We start from the raw sequence: 22,209 nt of genomic DNA on the forward strand, positions 1-22,209 counted from the left end.
CAGATAGATTTTTAAAATACTAAGATATCAGAAAAAAACAGAACATTAACTGACGGACAAACATAGTGCAATTACAAATAGTAAACATTGACTTTAATTTTATCTCATTGCGCGTTTATTATAATACAAGGAGGACAACGTCCATAAAAGCGAATATCGAAAATCTGATGTGTCAGTAATATTAAGAAGAGCATTAATTTCTAAGTCTAAACCAAGTTGTACATAAATTTGTTGCAAAATTACTTGACTACAGAATACACTATAGGACGTACTTTCATTTTTAAGATTTGATTATGAAGATGCCTCGCGTGTACCTTATTCTCCAAAGAATCATTATTCCAAAAATCAGATTAATAACTTAATCATGTCATATCAAGCATATCCATAAACACATATAAGAATGTTTGTATGTGTGCGTGTGTGTTAACATACGCAAAGATGCGTAAAAGGGTGACGGGAAGGTGGTAGAGGAGTAAAAATCTCTGCTTGTAAATCAAAGAGAGAGAGAGAGAGAGACAGATAGTGGAGGTTGGGTGACGGGGGAAGGAACGGAGTAAGTCAAAGTGTTCACACATAAAACCATGAAAAATATACTAAATGTTTCTAAATTTTTCAAGAGACGACTTTAGATACAAATGTATAATATTTTGTTTGAATGTTATTAAAAAAGTAAATAAATAATTTGAATATGAGAAAGTGAACAGTAGATTTAGTTTTAATAATTGAATGAGAGATTATCGTTTTCTTTCCATGACCCGAATATTGAATTATAAAAACTTTTCTCTATTTATACTTCCTTTTTTAATAATCCTTTTTTCCTTTCTTTTAGAAAATTAAAATCCTAAAAACTTACATTGTAATTTTGCTATCAGAAAAAAATATTGGTGTTTTGAGTGGAACCCATTAGGAAAACTTCTGATGGCTGTCTTACGTACGGCAAACTTCGGCGCGGAGCTTCAGTGACTCCGGGGATTTATAAACCCCCCGGGGGGGGAATTAGGGCATTTAATTTTTGGAGTTAAGGACTATAATGGGAAAAGTAGTAGTTCTAAAAGCAAGGGTGGGAAAAAAGACGATGTAGAACGCTTTCTGTTAAATTCAGTTAGTTACGATACCTCTTTAAGCTACGTCAAAGTTAAATCTTTTATAGTATATTAATGTAATTTGAAATAGATAAAATAAATTTATAATTTGAGTTATTCAAGTAATTTATGGAATTCATTATTTGCTTAAACTTTATCGAAAATAATAAAAACAAAAATATTATTTTTTCTGTAATTAATATTGTTAAGAAAGACGTAAAAGTTAACAACAAAAGTATAAATATTTGGTTTAGGTATGTTTCAATAAATTATACAGAAAAAATAAAAAGAAGCATTTTTTTGTTTAAAATTTTCAATCCAATATCACAAGTTTATGTATCGTGGTTTTTATAGTTTCAGATTGTATGATTAATCACTTTAATTACTGACTTTTGGATGATAAAAAGTGATAATTTCAACATTTAAAAACTTGGCCCTAGACTTGACATTGTAATGTCTCATCTTTATTTTAACCAAAGTGAAATAGTTAAAGTGATAGTATGTGATTTCAAGTTGTCAACAGCAATTAAATATTTGATAAACATTTCTGCAACAACTGGATGTTGAAGTGGCAAAAACAAGGACAAGCAGCAATTTATGGTGTTGAGCGAAGCAGGAAAAAGTCTGGAAAAATGTATGCACGCAGAGGTTCTTTTAGTTTAGCTGATCTACAAAATGAGTACAGGAATATATTAGAACATAATAAATAAAACCAAGTTTATGTCAGTTTATTATAAATTTTAAGTTATATACGTAAGTGCAATTACAAATAGTCAATAAATTGTTTATGTTAGAAGAACTGGCAAATTGTGTAATACAGATATTGCTCAATATTAAGGCAATTCTTAGCTGAATATCCTAAGCTGACGGACACATTTATAATAAAGTAACTTGGCTTTTTATATAGATACAATATATTTTCACAATTGGAGAAAATCTAAAATAATTATTCAAATTGTTGAGTTTAAAAGGAGTAATCTTACTTTTATTTAAGCTTTCAATCCCTGTGTCACGAACTTTCAAGTGAAAGTCCTTAAATTAGATTAGAAAACAGTTTTCATGAATTATGTGATTCAAATAACACTATATTATATATTTAGCAACTTTGCCAATAGTTTTCATGGCTCGCTATATTGAATAACCACCCCACATATCGTCAATTTTAGTTTTTATCAAAGGTGACTTAAAGATAAACCTAATATTTATTGAGTAAATGATCATAAGTCATAGAAACAAACGAAAAAATTGTATTCATTTTTCTTAAATGCAATTCGAGAAAAGCATTGTATTATGAAATTTAAATGGCAAAATTAGTATTATTATAAATTTGTAAGAAAGAGGAATTCTCACCAAAATAAAATTTAGTTATCTATATTTAATAGTGGCCGAGAAAATTAGTTTTCCGCCATAGCCGGACTAACAACGTGAGTTAAAGAGTAGTTTAGTTTTTAAAAGTTATGGAACGAAAATTTACTCTTTGTAATTGTCTGGTGGTATAATTATATTGGAAAATTCAGGGATGGCAGGATAGAACAACAAAAATTATTCACCCCTCACACAATATGATTACGCTTACTAATATGTTAGATTTTTTAGCATAAGAAATGGTTTTATATAAGATCAATCTTTGTAGTTCCTCTCCCTGGGAAAACCATTAAATAGAACACGAAGAACATGGGGGAGCAGGAAAAGGAGTAGTATGTAGTAGGGCAAGCGTGCTGGTCAAACAAGCAAATACTAGTCTAGTAACAATTATGAATCTGACCTGCTAATACGTATTGTTTTGTTTAGTGAAATTAATATAATAGCTCAAGTGAAATAAACAAATTACTTCGTAAATGATAGCGAATTAGATTGTAGGTATTAAATTTAATAATATATATTTGATTATCTTACCACAGGGGCTACAAAAATATAAATTAAATGCTGGTGCTTTTAGATAGTCCACTTAATTATTTGTGGGAGTAAAAAATGAAAATTTAAAACAAAACATCCTACCTTCTTCTTTTCATGAAAATGAGAAAACAATTTCATCTTCAACGTAGATACAATAAACAATTTAACAATGTTTGAATATATAAACTATTAGTAGTGGCTCCTTTGGTAGTATGCCTAGTTACAGCGGTCATAGTACTTCTGGAGAGAGTTTATATACCAGGTAAGATTCAGTACTGGTAACTTTGATAGTATGCCTATTTACAGCGGTCATAGCATTTTTGTGGAGAGTTTATATACCAGATAAGATTTAGTACTGGTAACTTTGATAGTATGCTTATTTACAGCGGTCATAGCATTTCTGGAGAGAGTTTATATACCAGATAAGATTTAGTACTGGTAACTTTGATAGTATGCCTTTTTACAGCGGTCATAGCATTTCTGGAGAGATTTTATATACCAGATAAGATTTAGTACTGGTAACTTTGGTAGTATGTCTATTTACAGCGGTCATAGCATTTCTGGAGAGAGTTTATATACCAGGTAAGATTCAGTACTGGTAACTTTGATAGTATGTCTATTTACAGCGGTCATAGCATTTCTGGAGAGATTTTATATACCAGATAAGATTTAGTACTGGTAACTTTGATAGTATGTCTATTTATAGCGGTCATAGCATTTCTGGAGAGAGTTTATATACCAGATAAGATTTAGTACTGGTAACTTTGGTAGTATGTCTATTTACAGCGGTCATAGCATTTCTGGAGAGAGTTTATATACAAGGTAAGATTTTATACTGGTAACTTTGGTAGTATGATTATTTACATTGATCATAGAGTTTATATACCAGATAAGATTTAGTTCTGGTAACTTTGGTAGTATGCCTATTTAAAGCGGTAATAGACCTTCTGGAGAGAGTTTATATACAAGGTAAGATTTTATACTGGTAACTTTGGTAGTATGATTATTTACATTGATCATAGAGTTTATATACCAGATAAGATTTAGTACTGGTAACTTTGATAGTATGCTTATTTACAGCGGTCATAGCATTTCTGGAGAGAGTTTATATACCAGATAAGATTTAGTACTGGTAACTTTGATAGTATGCCTTTTTACAGCGGTCATAGCATTTCTGGAGAGATTTTATATACCAGATAAGATTTAGTACTGGTAACTTTGGTAGTATGTCTATTTACAGCGGTCATAGCATTTCTGGAGAGAGTTTATATACCAGGTAAGATTCAGTACTGGTAACTTTGATAGTATGTCTATTTACAGCGGTCATAGCATTTCTGGAGAGATTTTATATACCAGATAAGATTTGGTACTGGTAACTTTGATAGTATGCCTATTTAAAGCGGTAATAGACCTTCTGGAGAGAGTTTATATACAAGGTAAGATTTTATACTGGTAACTTTGGTAGTATGATTATTTACATTGATCATAGTACTATGGATATTTCATTATTCTTTGATCTTTAGACCTGTATCCTTACAAAGTGTATTATATAAATCTGAACTAAACTACAAATCAGAACAATTAGGCGTTTACACAAGTTTTTAAAATTTTTTTTGTATAAACTGTAGATTTTATTTTCACAATTGTTAATAATTTTAACCATTTATTTGAACAATATAGATATACATTAACGATGAAACTTTACATTTAGGTATTTAAATATTATCGATTAAAAAAAATCCAGTTACCCTGAAATCAAAGGTTTCTTTAAGAGAAATTCAAATTAAGGTCATTTTTTGATATTTACATGGAATTTAATTTTTAGAGCGACAGATGCATACCTTAAAATTAAATTCAAAGAATTTAAACTTTACTCTATCTCTTTCTTGAAATATGAAACTAATAACAGCTTTGCTTTTGTAAACAATGAAATGTATTGCTTGTAACGCACATTGAAATAGAAAATATTTTTAGATAGTTGAATATACTCTTTCTTGATCTAATAATTTTTGTTAAGGACTGGTCCTGGATACGGTGGTCATGGTGGAGGAAGACGTGCTGCTAGGCCTCCTGTAGATCAAACTCTGTATGGAGATGACGGAAACGAATGCTTTTGCAGAGTTTCTTCAATTATAAAGGTAAGCTCATCTTAAATCCATCTCAATAAAATCTAAATGAATTAGGAGAACAATAAGTAATAGTATGACATTATTTATTGTTCAAACCACAAAACAGCATCCATAATTAACATTGAAAATTTAAGGGTTTCTGAGAGAAAGCAATATTAAAATTTTCTTTCTATTTACAACTTTTGTTGTTGTCTATAATCAATATTTTATTAAAATGATTAAATGTATAATTTGTTAAACTTTACTTTTTTGGAGGATTTCATCCTTGTCAGTAATTAAAAAGAATAATTTTTTTCTACTGATAGAAGTCATAGAAGGTTTAATAATTATAAAAAAAGAAATTTGTATGAAGTCTACCAAATAAAAACAAATTAAAACCTGAAACAAATAACATACATCTACCATTGACTAGAATTTTTAATAAACAAAAACAATATTTGGATAAATATAAAGGTCGTCAATGTTGATAGAAATAAAGGAATAAGTAAATTAATTTGCATTAAATGGGATAGTTTATACCGTTCTAAGATTTATGGTTACATTTCCCTCACATTTAGAGGCTAAGTTTATAGGCAAAGCTGCCGGTTTAAATTAAAGCAAAACATTTTTTAATCTGATTATTCTAAAGGATATATAGGAACTTAAAATTGTTTTACATTTAACATTTGTGACAATTTAATTATATTTAGTACAATTAAGTAACTGTAAACAGTTTTTTTTTATAGAAAATTAATTGCTTGATTTCTCGTTGTAATTACCATAAGTAGACATTTGCAAGTTTTTAGCAGCAAAAAAACTCTATATTTCCAATCATCCGACCATATGTCTGCTTTGTTAAAGTGGGAGCGCCGTTTACTTTGCTCCCATGAAAAATAAGTGTCTTGTTTTGTGTGAATTGTATTATTCTAAAATGTAATTATTTTAGGCATTTCTATTCTTGATCATTTTGGCTGGAGGTATTGGAGGCGGTATCTATGCCTTTGTAAGGTAAAAATAAACTTTAAAAAGATAATGGTGCATCTATGCGGTGAATCGATGTTTTGCAGTCGCCAGTATCAGAGCATCCAGCTTATGGCTGTATTTGGGGTTTATAATGTTATTTACATTTGTAGACAAAGCATTGCATTGTAGAGCGCCACAACTTGATGTATATATAATCTTTTTAGTAGCGAAGCTACTGTATAATTCACTTTGTCCGTCCGTCAGTCCGTCAATCCGTAACGCTATGGGGGAAATGTGATCTACTCAGCTCCTATAAAAGATAGAATGCTGAAATTTTTTGACAACATTCCCATCATTAAGGAGCACAATTAAGTATAAAACATCGATGGCGGTAGGACCGCTTTTTAGCAGGTTTTAGGCTATTTTTGTATTTTTCACATTTTTCTCCATATCTTCAGTGTTTATGGTGCGATTTTCAAAATTTTTTCAGTTATAGATATCTAGATTAAATTTCCAGTCGTTTAAAACAACTATGACGGTCAGACTGCCTTTAAGCAGCTTTTAGGCTATTTTTGTATTTTTCACATTTTTCTCCATATCTTTGGTGTTTATGGTCCGAATTCAAAAAAAATTTTAGTTTTAAATATCAAAATTAAATTAAATATAGTCCAATTTTCCAAATTTTTTTAAGTTAAGGATTTAAAAATTAAATTTCCTGTCGTTTTAAGAAAATAAGCATGGCGGTCAGACTGCTTTTTGGCAGGTTTTTGCTATTTTATATGTTTTACATATTTCCCCATATCTTTAGTATTTTTGGTCCAATTCTAAAACTTTTTTGGGATATCAGTATCAAAATAATTTTTCCCATTGTTATTTGCATCTTTTGTGTAATTTACTTTGACCGTCATCATTATACAAAATAAAACAGGGTTTCGTGTTTATTTTCTCCAATAAATCAATTAATAAATACACTTTAAATCTACTTGTACGTATTACCATCCATGATTTTATTTTTTGTGCTTCGCTACTTATGAATGTTGTCATCCTTGTTTAATTATTGAATTAATCTAATTCTTGCTAATTACCTGACATTTCTATATGGATTATTAGACCTATGACTAATAAAATATTTTTTCCGCTTTTATTAGGATTATTAGACCTATGACTAATAAAATAATTTTTCCGCTTTTTTTCTAGAACTAGAACTTTTTCTTAGAAGGTAAAATATACCGTTAAAATGAATTTTCTACAACTTAAGCCCCTATCCTCCAGTCAAAGGTATTAGGTTGTCATCTTCGGTAGGTTTATTATAAACTCTTAGTAAGCTTACCTAAAAAGTAAAAACTAGGCCAGATGTTGTCTAAATCTTTTGTAACAAGCAGACAGCAAATTTTATAATAGAATCGCATTAAGTGCATAAATTCAAATGTTTGCTTGTAAAACAATTTTATAGAACTTTTAAAAGCGAAGCTTTTCTATAATTAGAGTCGGTCAGTCCGTCCGTAACGGATAGCTTTTTTCGTTAATTTAAGCATGTTAGAATTATCCTATCGATTTCAAACTTTGCATGATGATTCATGTAGTAGTTAGGTACGAATTAGAAAGCGTAGCAACTCTATATTCGTTACCAGAATGTCCGTATGTCTATTTTAATCATGTTGATTTTTTTTACTTTTTTAACAACAATTTTTTATGTGATAAAATCATCCGATTGATCTGATTTTTGGATTATTGGTTCCTATTACAATAAGGTACAATATTTTGAACAAAGCATCTCTATATCAAGTCCTAAAAATGTCAGTATGACCTTAAACAGAATTCTGTATTTAGGAAGTTTTGCAACAAATTTACGTATAATTTTGTCAGAACATATATATTCATGTTTTGTATATTTAGTTTTGACACTCTACAAGAGTTAATGTTAGTCTGTCATACCGTTTCAAAGCTTTCCTTTTAAGAATGTTGTCATCATTGTTAAGAAACAAAATAACGCAAATTTTGATAATTTATTTTCTCGTATTCATTCGAATCCGGTGGATAGGAACCGGTTCTCATCCATACGAAAAAACTATGTCTAGCATCGTATTATAACCAGCTTTCTACAAATATAGAAATGTACAATCATAAGATTAAAACTAGTTTTTTTAGCCGGTGTCTTCGGCACCACGGGGCTAAAAAAACTAGTTTCAATCTTATAATTGTACATTCTATATCCGCGGAAAGCCGTTTATAATACGATACGAGAAATAACTATTCTCGTATTCATTCGAATCCGGTGGATAGGAACCGGTTCTCATCCATACGAAAAAAACTATGTCTAGCATCGTATTATATCCAGCTTTCTACGAATATAGAAATGTACAATCATAAGATTAAAACTAGTTTTTCACCTCGGGGCTAAAAAAACTAGTTTTAATCTCATAATTGTACATTCTATACCCGCGGAAAGCCGTTTATAATACGATGCGAGAAATAACTATTCTTTTTTAAGCCAAGAATTATTATGCAATTAACTTTTTGACGTGAATAATTATTTTGTGATTACATAAATACAATGATAAAAAATGTAAATAGTGTCAACTCTGTATTTCCGGAACTATTTGTTTTACACAGAAGCAGTTTCCACAACTAATGCGAAAACGATATTTAAGCTATTTAAGAGAGAATTAGAGTTTATGCAAATTCAATTAGATATAGCCCCTGTTAAAAGATATAATCACATGTATGATATTGCCTAATTAAAGGGTCTGTTTTTGATAGCTTTTGAAAGAAGGGAGGTGTATAGTTTTTACAAATTGCATTAAAAAAAATATTTCTCTTATTTTGTTTGATTCCAAGACATTTAGAGAAATAATCTTCTAAAAGTTCATCTGTTCGTCAAACATTTTGAATTTTGCCATATCTTAAAAGGACTCTCCACAGAAAAATCAACTTTGGATTTTTGAAAATCTAACCTGAAACTATTATTCTCTGTTCAATTTTAGGCATTTTTTGTTTTTGTGGCATTGCGATCGAAGCCCTTTGAAAATTTTGTCCGCCGCCTATTTGTACTGCCGCTATAACAATATATACTACACTTTCCTCCACTCAATATATGTTCGCCTCTAAAGAACATTTGCTCCATTGCAACCGGCCGCTCTACGATTTATCCTCTTCCTTGACTGGACAATCCTGCCGCCTCCATTTTGTGTTCGCCTCTTTCAAATATAACCATCTTTTGCCGCAGTTGCCGCATTCATCTCCCTTCTCCGCCGCTACTCCGCTATACATTGCGTACGTAGCTATACACAACACCCCCAGCCTCCATTTAATTTCTGAACAAGGGAGAGGGGAGCATGTATTAAAAAGCGACGTACAGCGGAGTAGCGGCGGAGAAGGGCGATGAATGCGGCAACGGCGGCAAAAATAGAAGCTAAAAATCACTAAAGCAGCACAAATTAAATGGCGGGAGGATTCACTTAAAGGAGGTAAAAAATTTCAAAGGGCTTCGATCGTGATGCCACAAAAACAAAAAATGCCTAAAATTGAACAGAGAATAATAATTTCAGGTTAGATTTTCAAAAATCCAAAGTTGATTTTTCTGTGGAGAGTCCTTTTAACCGATTTTGTTGTAAAATGATATTCATTGAACTAATAGAAATAGAAGAATAGAAGCATATTCTGAACCCTTTTTTCGTCAAATCAAAGACATTCCCACTCTTTCTTAGTACCTTTATTATTGAACTCTACCATTATTCCTGTTCACTAGGTATTATTTGCAAAGAATAATTATTCAAGTTGATTCCTTAAAAATGTAAAAATGTATCAAAGAATACATATTATAAATATTATAATATTTATGTAATATGTGTTGGCATACTTCATATTAGCCAGACTATTTCAAGAATTTTCAACACCTTTAATTTATTTTCGTCTTTCATAATCAAAGCACACTATTATAATATGACCCTATCATTCTATCCGCATGCATTTTGATTGGTTATTACACGGCATTATTATCAAAAAATGGTTACTTATGAATATATTTGAAAGGGGCTGGTTTTTTATATTTTTAAAGGCGAAGCTTTTCTATAATTAGGGTCGGTCCGTAACGGATAGCTTTTTCTTTAATTTAGGCATGTTAGAATTGTCCTATCAAACTTTGCATGGTGATTCCTTTATTAGTTAGGTACGATTTAGAAAGCGTAGCAACTCTATAATCATTACCAGAATGTTCGTACGTCCATTTTAAACATGTTGTTTTTTATTTGATCTAATTGTCCGATTGATCTGATTTTTCGTATATTAATTCCTGGGACAACAAAGTATAATGTTATAAGCGAAGCAACTCTATATATAATCAAGTCCTAAAATGTAAGTATGTCCATAAACATTATCCTGTATAAAGAATTTTTTCAACAAATTTACTTACAATTTTGCTTCGACTTTTATACATTTATATTCTGATTATTTAGTTCTGACACTATACAAGTGTTAATGTCCGTTTGTCTTGCTGTTTCAGTGCTTCGCTTTTATGGTTGTTGTCTTCCTTGTTTTAATATGAATAGGCTTATTGTGCGAGGTTTCAAATAAGCGAAAAAATTCACCCTGAAGCAAATATAAAGCAAAGGATTTTGATAAATTAGTGTTCCGACAACCACTTTAATCATAGCTATTTTTTTCATAATTACTTGATTATTTTATCTCTACATATGCATTGTTTTAATGTAATTAATTGTGACAATGGGAAATCAATTTTTAATGTTTCCATTTTCCTTCTTATTCATAGATATACGCGCCTCGCTTAGGGAAAAAGCCTAATACCATTCCAAGATACATGTCAAGATTTCCAAAATGGAGAACTCATTGGTTTTAGTGGTTTGCGAGATTTTAACGAAAACAGTAAATAAAAATTAAATTAAAATAGATTCAGGATTTATAAGGAAATTATACATTGCTTGCCTCAGCATTATTAAATTTATCATGGGATTAATTTCTTTATTTATACTATTTTTTATCTGCAAATGAATGTCTTTAAAGCCGATGATAAATACTAGGCCAAATCCTATAAATGTGAAATTTAGGAAAGCCTAATTCATATAATAGCCTAAGAAATGTTATAGGATTTAGACCATATATTATTAATAAAATTTGAAGCGTTATTTATTCCACTACAATCGATACACCTGGTATATACTTTTAAAAAGATACTTATTGCGACCATTCATTTTAAATATGTTTGTGTGTAATGTGTATACCTTTAATGACCAAATATATGTTATATATTACCCAAATATTTAGTTCGTGCTTTACATGTATTTTTTCTTTGCCTGCCTAAATTGTAACATTGTAAATTTTCAAGGATTATTATGCAGTATATATCAATGCAGAACATGAATTGGGACAAGTAAAAAAGGAAATGCTATAATTATCTACCGTATTCTTTGTTATCCGGGGATCTTTATAATTGTGTTTTTTATGTGTTCGATCATGTATACAGCAATAACTCTGTGAAAAATGCTTACAAAACAGATTTTTTTGACCTAATATACTAAAACAGCTTATTTACAAGCCCAAGTAATTAGTTTTGTAATATCTTTCTATTTCATGGAAAATTGTTGAAAATACTAAAAATATGCAAATTTGGGTTTAAGTTTTTATATGTATTATTTAGATATTAATTGCATTTCAAAGCAAGAAAATTTGGAAAATAAGTAATTTGACCTCTATCACTTCAGAGGACAGCTGCCAACCTCCAGTTAACAGGATGTAAACTTGTTATTCTTGTTAGCAATAATAATTAGCCCAAAAAGTAAAAAAAAGTTTTTTAATTTGGTAAAAAAATGATAATTTAAATCTTAATTTTAGGGATGTTGATTAAGCTATAAAAATTTGAAAGAATTTTAATGAATATAATAGATTTGAAATCTGCATAAAATTTTAAGGAATTTTTATAAAATTCGTTTTTTGTATAATTCTTTATTTATAAGCGCAAATACAAATTATGTTAAATAATTTTGACATCTGTGATTGGTGGACTGAAAACTATCTGCCCCCTGATTGGAGAAGCTTAAGTGACAAACATCATTCAACCAATTAGAGCGCAGGTAGTTTCCAATCCACCTATCCTATTGGTCGAAATTTATTAACTTAAATTGGATTTGCGCTTTTAAATAATGAATTATATAAAAAACGAATTTTATAAAAAATCCTTATAATTTTATGCAGATTTCAAATCTATTATATTCATTAAAATTCTTTCCAATTTTTATAGCTTAATGATGATCTTAAAGACGCTCTTACTGGTGGTGATGATGATCCAGATGAAAGTACATGAGCATTATGACAACTCATCTATTGAACTAAGGTCCAATTTTTGTATTTGTAGCAGCCTCCAGTAAAAAGTTGTAACAAGAAATATAACTATCTTTAATAACTACAGTATTTACCTAATGAATTGGAGAATTTAAAAACCATAATTGTATGTTTTGGGATTTCTCTTGAATGGAAAATGCTACAAATAAAAATAAATGGACCATGTTTTAATAGATAAGTTGTCATGCCCATGTATTATACCATCTGGTTCGTCATCACAAACAACAATGGCTTCTTTCAGACCATCATCCCCAAAATAAAGATTTAGATTATAATTTTTTACCATATTAAATCCTCAGGACCTAGAGCAGCTCCATGTAGTCTCTAAAATAGTTAATCTGCTTGAATTTTAAACTACTATTGGCAAGAATACTTGACACTTCAGCCATTATTTGCTTGGCCTCTAGCACAGAGTTGTGGCCGGACAGAAAGTTAAGAAGGCTGTGGCAGCACAAACACATCACTTTACTGCTCTGATTAGATGGCTGCTGGTTGGTTCCTCCAGACTTCTTGGAAGGCTTCAACCTAAGCGCCCTGTGGCCAGTATAGTCTTCATCCCAGCTTATATAGCTGGCACTGCCTGCAGCGTCATCATAGTCTGTATGGCATGCAAGAGTTTAGATCTGTACACAGTGCTGGCAACGGCTCCACTGTTGCCCTCATGTGGAGCCTGTTGCAGCCATCAACTCCACAGTGCTTGAACCACTCAACCTTCAGACACTTATGCACGTGGTGTTCAAAATTGAGGCAAATTAACAGACCTTGTCCAACTTCTCCAGCTCAGGAATGGACAGCAGGGGGAAACATTATTGCAGTCCCATAGGCCAGCCCTGTGGTTTGCCTAACAGCAAGGCATCTTGCATCTGCTGCCTTTCCTATTTTCTCTAACACTAAAGATAAAACTCTTTAAAAAAATCTTTTCAGGGCACACCTCTTGTGTTTTACCTGAGTTGAGTTTTTAAATCCTATTATATAAAGTAGTAAGCTTTTTCTTGTCTGTAGTGAAGGATATGGTTCTCCTTTAGAGTGAAGCTTCTTATAGGTCCCAGGGTGGTTTTAGGCTGTTTAATTTTTATAAAAAAAGTCGTTGTAAGGTTTTAAGTTATTTTTCTGCACTTTCATGTCCCTTCTAATATCCCTAGATACTAGGGACGCAGCCGCTAGTAGCTTAAAATGAGAATACACGGCCTCCCTTTAAAAAGAGTATGGGGGCCCCCCCATACTCTTTTTTTACTCCCCACTCCCCCACCTCTCTTTTAAAGGCAGACGATAGGGAAATCGAAGAGGGAGGTGTGAGCAAGGAGCAAGGGATATAAATAGGGAGAAAAGGGGTAAGCATTCAACAGTTGCCAACTAGAAATTACATTTTTCTAATATTGTAAAAGGATGTGGTATTAGAATATTTCTCGTAAGATATAATAGTAAAAGAAAGCTAGAAGGATTATAAAAAATATTAGAAATCTTATTTTCATTTTTAATTGGCAACCATTACTAGTATTAATGGCACCTACCCCTTTTCTCCCTGTGTATATTGCTTGCTCCTTGCGTTCATCTCCCTTCTCTCTTCCCCAATCAACATATAATGTGTCCCAGAACACTTGCCTGCCCGTGGCAAGAAACTGGCCCGACACGCCTGCCTGCTTGGCAAGAATATAAGACGTTTGACTATCCCTTTTCTCGCTGTTCAAATCCCTTGCTCCTTGTCTCCACCTCCCTTCTCCGTTTCCCTATTCTCTGCCTCTAAAAAGAGATGGGGGGTTGATGGGAGTAAAAAAGAGTATGGGGGGCCCCATACTCTTTTTTTTGGGGGGGAGGGCAGTGTATTCTCATTTTAAGCTATTTAAAAACTCCTCTCTGCGGTTTTTGTGACTGCAGCCAGCTGCTAAATTTAGCTGTGGGGAGAAATGCTTCCAGGGGAAGGTTCCTATGTACATATGGGAAAGTCTTATAAAAGGGGGGATCTTTCCTTTGTGGAGAAATAGGTGAGAGATATTTAGAAGGATTAGATTCCAAACTTGCAAATGCATATGTTATCCCCCCCCCAAAAAAAAATATGTCTCTGCTGAAGATCTAGGAAGAGAGAATTTTTCTTCGCTTAATAACAACATATACACATATGATACATGCACCTGTCATGATCAAACTTTTAAATTATCATGCATACACATAGCTTTTATTTATTCAGGGATTTGTCTTGTGAATTTTAAAATCTTTCTCTTGAAGACAAAATAGCTTAGAACCGTCAAGACAGATATGTATGATGCTTGTTTTCAGATTGTAAGTTTCAAAAATTATAACTATACCTTCTATGTATTTGTATGTCTGTATTTGACATAAAACATTTGATATAAAATCCCTGTACATACAGGTACATTTGATTTAAAAACACTCGACATATAGGTACATTTCCCATTAAGGTACACTTAACATAAAAACCTTTCACATAAAGGTTCATTTCACATAAGGTACACTTAACATAAAGGTACACTTGACATAAAGGTACATTTCATATAAAGGTACACTTCACATAAAGGTACACTTTACACAAAGTTACATTTCACATAAAGGTAAACTTCACATGAAGGTACATTTGACAAGGTACCTTTATTTGAAGTTTACCTGTATGTGAAATGTTTTTATGTAAAGTTTGCCTTTATGAGAAATGCACCTATATATGATACTTTTTTATGTGAAATGTATACTTATGTGAAGTGTACCTTCATGTCAAATTTAACTTTATTTCAAATGTACCCTTTATGTCAAATGTACCTGTATGTAAAATGTAACTTTATGTCAAACATACCTTTATGTGAAGTGTACCTTTATGTCAGTTCCTAAATTTCAGTTGTTCTAATTTCCGCTCTCTTCCTGTATATAGAATTAGATAAATATTTATATAATCTTCATACAATATATTAGGCAACTAGAGACGGAAAACACGATCAATTTTAAAGTGATCACAAAGCAAGTTATAAAAATTTGATATATATTTGGAATTACTTAGTTATTTAGAATTATGACAAAAATTTTGCTATATTTGATATAAAAATTGCCTGAAAACTTCTATTTTTAAATTTGCTACAGTACTCCAAAAATGCATTTACACAATTGTTTGCTAAACAAACTTTTAGATTTGTTAGCATTTCTCTTAATACAGATGAAGTTAATAAGATTTATACTTGTAAAATAAGAGATAAATTTCTGCTTATTATACTAATGTTATGAATTTTGCTTATTGACAACTGAAAAAGTTGTAAACAGGGATCACAAGGTCGTGTTTTTTACACGACTTTTGCCAAAAAGTTGTGTATTTTTAAAATTTTCTTGCCTTGCCCTTCCCTTTTTAATTCCCCTTTTCCCCCTTTTTCTTCCCCCCCTTCCCCTTTTTAAAAAAAAGTTGTGTAAAAAAAATTTCATGTGAGATCCCTGGTTGTAAACAAGGTTTTAAAATGTTGGACCAAATGACTAAAAAGATATTTTTCAGCTTATTTTTGTGCAACTAACATAACAGGCTATCAGAACTAGTGTAGAATAATGTATTATGGAAACACAACTCCAGGCGCCCTCAAATGGTTTTAGAGAAATGTAGAATTAGTATTGCACAGTTAAATTCAGTATAATTTTTGTTATTAATGTTGTGTCAAAGTGTCTCAGTAAAATGATCCTTAGAACAGGAAGAAACTGGTGTTGGGTGTATCATTTAATAAATAATAATATAGATATCCAATTAAATTTTTTTGATAGTGAATTTGTAAAACAATAAAATATGTATAGTCTAAATATTTTTAAAGTTTTTCATTGATATAATTACCAAAGAAGACCATTAGAGCTCTTTTGAATGCAAATAAAAGGCTTCAGTATGGAAAAAAAAGCATGGGGTACTCTAAAATCAGAAGAAACAAATCATGTAAATCAAGTGTCCTTCTAAATCTTCAAGCCATCTATTGCTTTTAGAGGCAAAAATGCCTTCTTGTAAGGTTCCATTTAATCATCATTTAAAGGGGAATTGGAAATATAAATACTATTTGGTATGTGGAATGTGGTCATGCTCAAGATTATTTTCCCCTCATCAAAGATTATTTATATATGTATAGATGTTTTAAATAAAAGGATTAAATAAATTTGCAAAATGTTTCCAGAGGCATTTCTTTTATTGTGATAGTAGTGTGAATTGTATACATTAACCCATTAGTGACGAACTGGCTTTTAATGCCCGGTTCCAGAAAATGCCGGAAAAAACCGGTTCTCAGTTTTAGGATTGCATCATTCTCAGTATGAATCCCCCCTCTACTACCCTGGTTTTCATTTCCCCCTGGAGCAGGCAGTTTTGCTTACTTCCGTTTGCCGGTATAGCTAAACAAAATTTGAAAACCAAGAAAAACGAGGTGATTTTAAAATACCCCTCCTAACTTTTTTGTTTATAAAGTAAAGTTAGTGATTTTTTTCGTGAAATTTAAAGTTTATTGGAAACTACATTCATTTGTGAATTCGTTTTATTCAAATTATTATTTTTTATATGATTTTTTTATCGTTTTTTTACATTCTATATAGCTCCGGCTTGGCATGAGTAAAAATACCCGCTAGTTTTATTGCCCTGCTCTGCGCGAGTAAAAATACCCGTCCACATATAATATCAAAAGTTTTAAAACTTTTAAGAAATGGGCTTTTTTAACCGAAAAGGGCGGTACCTATAGCCAAAATCTTAAATGTGATATAAATTGTTTTGTATGTTAGTTGTAGCTCTATCAATTACATGAGGTTATGTAGTTTTCAATTACGGATTGTATCGTAGTATTAGCTACTCTACAACTCACTTTGGACGTTCAAAAATTACATTTTTAATTTTTTGGGCCAAATAACTGGGTATTTAGGACAAAACCGGGCTTTAATGCCGGGGGAAAGCACCAAAAAATGCCAAAAGCGGTTACCTATGCTGAACGGTTTCTTTACTCGCACCGAACCGGGTTTTATTGCAACTTTCCTGTGCACGCCACTAGAGCAAAACAAAAAAATTGGAATTCCGTTTTTACCATAACAAAGCTTCCCTGAAATTTTCAGCTCGATTGGTCCATAAAAGTGGCGCTCGGCACTAATGGGTTAATACAATTACTTTAGAAAGTATTAAAGTATTGATACATGCTCCTCTAGTCAGATTATACATAAATGTTCTGCTCTTAAAATACCCAAGGATTTAGAATATGCTTCTATATATTTACCACTAAAAGGGACCCTTCAACTTTGCCTATTCCTCCTTTCAAACATAATACTATCATGTAAAAAAAATACTTTTACAATGACTTTTTTTATTTCATAATGGGCTATATTTGTCTATTCTATGATGATTTGGGGGTGCCTTGAAATAGGGGAAAGCAGTTCAATATTTAAAGTACAAAATGTGAAAAGGCATAACTTAAGCATCATAGACTAGACAAATAGGGCCCAGTATGAGATAAAATGGCCATTATTTTTTAAAGTTCTTCATTAACCCATTAGTGCCGAACCGGGCATTAAAACCCGGTTCCAGAAAATGAAAAAAAAACGGTTTTCAGCTTCATAATTGCTTCATTCTCAGTATGAATCCCCCCTCTACTACCCTGGCTTTCATTTCCCCCTGGAGCAGGCAGTTTTGCTTACTTCCGTTTGCTGGTATAGCTCAACAAAGTTTGAAAATCATGAAAATTCAAAATACCCCATCTAACTTTTTTGTTTTTATAGTAAAGTCGCTGATTTTTTTTGTTAAATCTAAACTTTATTGACAAGTACATCTATTTGTGAATTCGTTTTATTTAAATTATTATTTTTTATATGATTTTTTTATCATTTTTTTACGCCCTATATAAGCCCGGTTCGGCATTTCCATTTGGAGTCTGAAATTTTTATTACCCGGTTTTACTAATAGATCTTTTTTGACAACCACAACAAAACCGGGTTTTTACCCAAAAATGGCGGCACCTATAGCCGAAACACTAAATTTGAAATAAATCGCTTCGTATATTACTAGTAGCTCTATAGATTACATGAGGTTATGTAGTTTTCAATTACGGATCGTATCAAAGTTCTAAAAAGTGTTCATCTCACTTTGGGCGTTCAAAAAATACATTTTTAAATTTTTGGTCGAAATACAAAACCAGGTTTTAACGCCGGCGGAAACCGCCCAAAACGGGTAATAATGCCTGGTTGGTATTTATGGCCGAGCCGGGTTTTTTTGCAACTTTCCTGTGCATGCCACTAGAGCAAAACAAAAAAATACGTTTTCCGTTTTTACCATTATAAAGCTACACTGAGATTTTCAGCTCGATCGGCCCATAAAAGTGGCGCTCGGCACTAATGGGTTAATATTGCAATAACCAAAGAAGACCATCAGAGCTCCATTAAATCAACAAGCAATCAACTGGGCTATGAGGTGAAAGGGCTTGCATAAATGTTTCCATTTTCCCATGATAGCATGAAGATTTAAAAGTGCACTTAATTTACATGCTTTGTTTCTTCTGATTTTAGGGTACCTCCTGCTGTTTTTCCATACTGAAGCATTTTATTTGCATATGAATGAATTATTTGATTACTAAACTACCCACTTATGTTGGGAAAATGGAAACATTTATACAAGCCCTTTCACCTCATAGCCCAGTTGATAGCTTGTGGATTTAATGGAGCCCTGATGGTCTTCTTTGGTAATTGTAATATTATTGAGGAACTTTAAAAAGTAATGGCTATTTTATCTCATACTGGGCCCTATTTGCCCGCGCCATTTCTCCTCGACTTCCGTGGTATGAAATAAAGCATATATATACAAGCATTCATCTTGAAACGTATTTGGTAAATAAGGAACACGTAACATACCAACCACTTAAATTTGACTTCTTATATATAATAGGTTGTTGAAGCATTTAAAAGTTTTAAATACATATACATTTTCCTCTTAATTGTCAATTGAAACATTTTTATGCATTTAATTTTATTTCATCATTCCGTATAAAATCTTAAAAACTGAAAAATCATCTTATAACAGATTCTTTTGGTTGCGCACCGTATCAAAATTGTCACGTGAAATATTAATTGGCTAATATTATTACTTCTCTTTCCTTGCAAGTATTTTTTTTATGAAACATCAACTTGATTTTATGAATTGGATTACATTATTTAGATTAGTAAAACTTATCATATTTAATCCGTTTAAAAGATTTTACAAATAGAAGTAAGTTCTTAAAATTTAGGATACCTGCTCCACAATTTCATTTTGAACAAATTTTTCTTTGCACTTTTAGTGTTGGAAAACTGATATTGAATTGTTCTATCATTGTTCTCACGTGATTTTAGATGTTTCGGATTGATACCTTAAAGCAGTCTCTGATTATATTTTTATAAGCAAACCTACTCTAATAATTCGAAATGTCCGTCTTACTGTTAAAAATTTATTTAGTTAGCTGCTATTCTTAACAGACGGCTAATTTTTTCCTGTCGAGAAGTATCTACTCTATATCTTATTTGGTCCGTCAAACTGTTGAGAATGCTCTGACGGTCATTTAATATATATTGGAAGAAAATGATTTATTCAAATGCTCTTTTGGTAGACGTCTGATTTTTTTCAAGCATCTACTCTATATATAAATTGGTCCGTAAGACTGTCTAAGATGCTCTAGATGACATCGAATTTATATATAGGAAATTTTTTTTTCTTTTGCTTTTAATATAGCAGGTTTAAAAAAATATTTATAGGTATAGTCCTTTCCACGACATCCCTCCATAAGGAGCGATTCTTCGTATTTTTAGAGCCCCCCGCAGGGGCTAGAAATAGGAGAAAACTGTGAAAAATTCGAAGAATCGCTCCTTATGGAGGGATGTCGTGGAAAGGACTATACCCAAATATTTTGTTGACTAAATGCAGGTCTACTCTTTAAATCACACTTTATGTCGGTCTAAAGATGTTAGGATTCGTATGAACACTGAGTACCATGGCTTACTATGTCCGCCTGTTTGTTATACACCCCATTTCCATTGCTTTGCTTTGCTGTTCTTAGTTTTTCATAAGATAGCTTCGCTACTTGTGGATATTGTCATCCTTGTTTACTATAGTAACAAACAAAACTTATTTATGTTTTAGGTATTTTATCTAATCATGTTTATTATGAAGTAAAATAAGCTATCCTGGAGTGCAAATAAAATTTTTGTTTGTTAATCAATTCTTAGAATAATCACGATGTTAAATAATTTTGAAAAATAACAAAATACGTCTGAGATTTACAAAGAAATTTTGCGATAAATTTAATTTATATTTGTAAAAAGAGTGGGAATTATAAAATTGTAAGATAATATGTGAGATCAAGGCAACAATATTCCAAAAAATGTGTAAAACATGATAGCGGGTTGTCACAGTTAGTTTTTATTTGAGTCAGCATTTAAGAATAATCTAATTCAAATCAGTTCACAAAGTAAACTAAAACACAAACTTTTAACAATAATTTAATAAAGAAATTAGTATTGGGATTTTTAAACTTTAAAAAATCGTGTTTTTATCTTAGATGAACTTATGACAGTTTAAATCGTGAATTTCAACATATTATTTACTAAGTATATTTGCGATAACTTTTATTTAATGAAATCTTCCAATTTTTAACATGTACAAAACGGCCTGCTTACTTGCTTCAAGATCCATGTCAGATCTATATAGGAATTAAATGTCTATAAACGAGCTCAAGTTTTCCAAGGAATATATGACTAAAACTCATAGTGCTCCAATAATCCATAATAAACTCTCATTGCCCAGAACGATAAGACTCATTATTTTACTTTATTAAAAATAAATTCCTTTTTTTTATTTCATGTAGCTATTTACCTTGTATTGATGTATTTAATTTCTAATCATAAAAGAGAAAATTTAAATTTATAATATAATAAATTTAAGAAAACTCTGTTTTAAAAGAATTCGATTGTGGCGACATTTTGTGTGGTCAAATATTAAACTAAAATTGTAATCAGCATCATTAACCCTTTAGTGATGGTGATGTAAAGAAAAAAATATAATTTAAAAAATCTTTTTAAAATCATTTAAATTATTAAATATTTACTTTCTTTTAGATAGTAATGCCGGGTGAGGAAAATAGATTTATTGAGAAATAGATATGCATATAGAAAACTAGCCAATAGGGAGATAATTATATCGAGCCAACTCTAGTGCATTAATAGCAGTGTATAATAATACAGACATCTTGAGTTAACGAAGTTGTTTCATAACAATTAAAAATTAAAAGTAAGCCACAGTGTAAAAGCTTCTGGGATACCAACACTAATAATGAATACATTTTCATAACTTTTAATTAAACTGTAAGAAACTATGTTTATCAAAACCCAACAATAATTGCATAATTATTTTAGTTACAACTCTACATCAAATAGTGAGGAGATACTGAATTCAGGGTTGTCAACAACTCCAGAAGCTTTCTCAACACCTATCAGGAATGAATCATACTTTCATTACAATTAACTATGTAATCGTTTTTTAAAAAATATACAAATATTTCATAAAACCTTGTATAAAATTTTAAGTGGCGAAGTCACTCTCGAAGTGTTCGTGTCTATCGTTTATTCTGTTCTATCTATTCTTTTTAAATAAAAAAAGGAGAAATTTGGGCGGACTGCCCCAACATGAGCCTGCTTAGATCTCTATCCTCCAAGGTCCTACTTCTTTCTTTTTCTCTTTTCACTTTTCACTTCTTTTCATTTTTTCTTTTTCCTTTAGCTCACTTACTTTTTATCTATCTCTTAATATTTGCCCAATGTTCAGCTTATAATATCAAAAAAGTTCGGAA

At 31.2% G+C, this 22,209-nt stretch overlaps 1 protein-coding gene across 1 annotated transcript; it reads left to right on the top strand.

The window, feature by feature from the left end:
- The first annotated feature begins 1,440 nt into the window (after positions 1-1,440).
- Positions 1,441-21,884, top strand: LOC145320077 (uncharacterized). Its single transcript, XM_080162518.1, has 5 exons — positions 1,441-1,765; positions 3,170-3,240; positions 4,996-5,116; positions 6,033-6,094; positions 21,776-21,884. Exons 1-5 carry the CDS (start codon positions 1,643-1,645, stop codon positions 21,882-21,884), a joined length of 486 nt encoding a protein of 161 aa, XP_080018644.1. The 5' UTR covers positions 1,441-1,642.
- The last annotated feature ends 325 nt before the right edge of the window (positions 21,885-22,209 follow it).

This window comes from Acartia tonsa, chromosome 5 (assembly GCF_053477335.1).
Source record: "Acartia tonsa isolate MP-2025a chromosome 5, ASM5347733v1, whole genome shotgun sequence".
In the NCBI taxonomy this organism is placed as follows: domain Eukaryota; kingdom Metazoa; phylum Arthropoda; class Copepoda; order Calanoida; family Acartiidae; genus Acartia; species Acartia tonsa.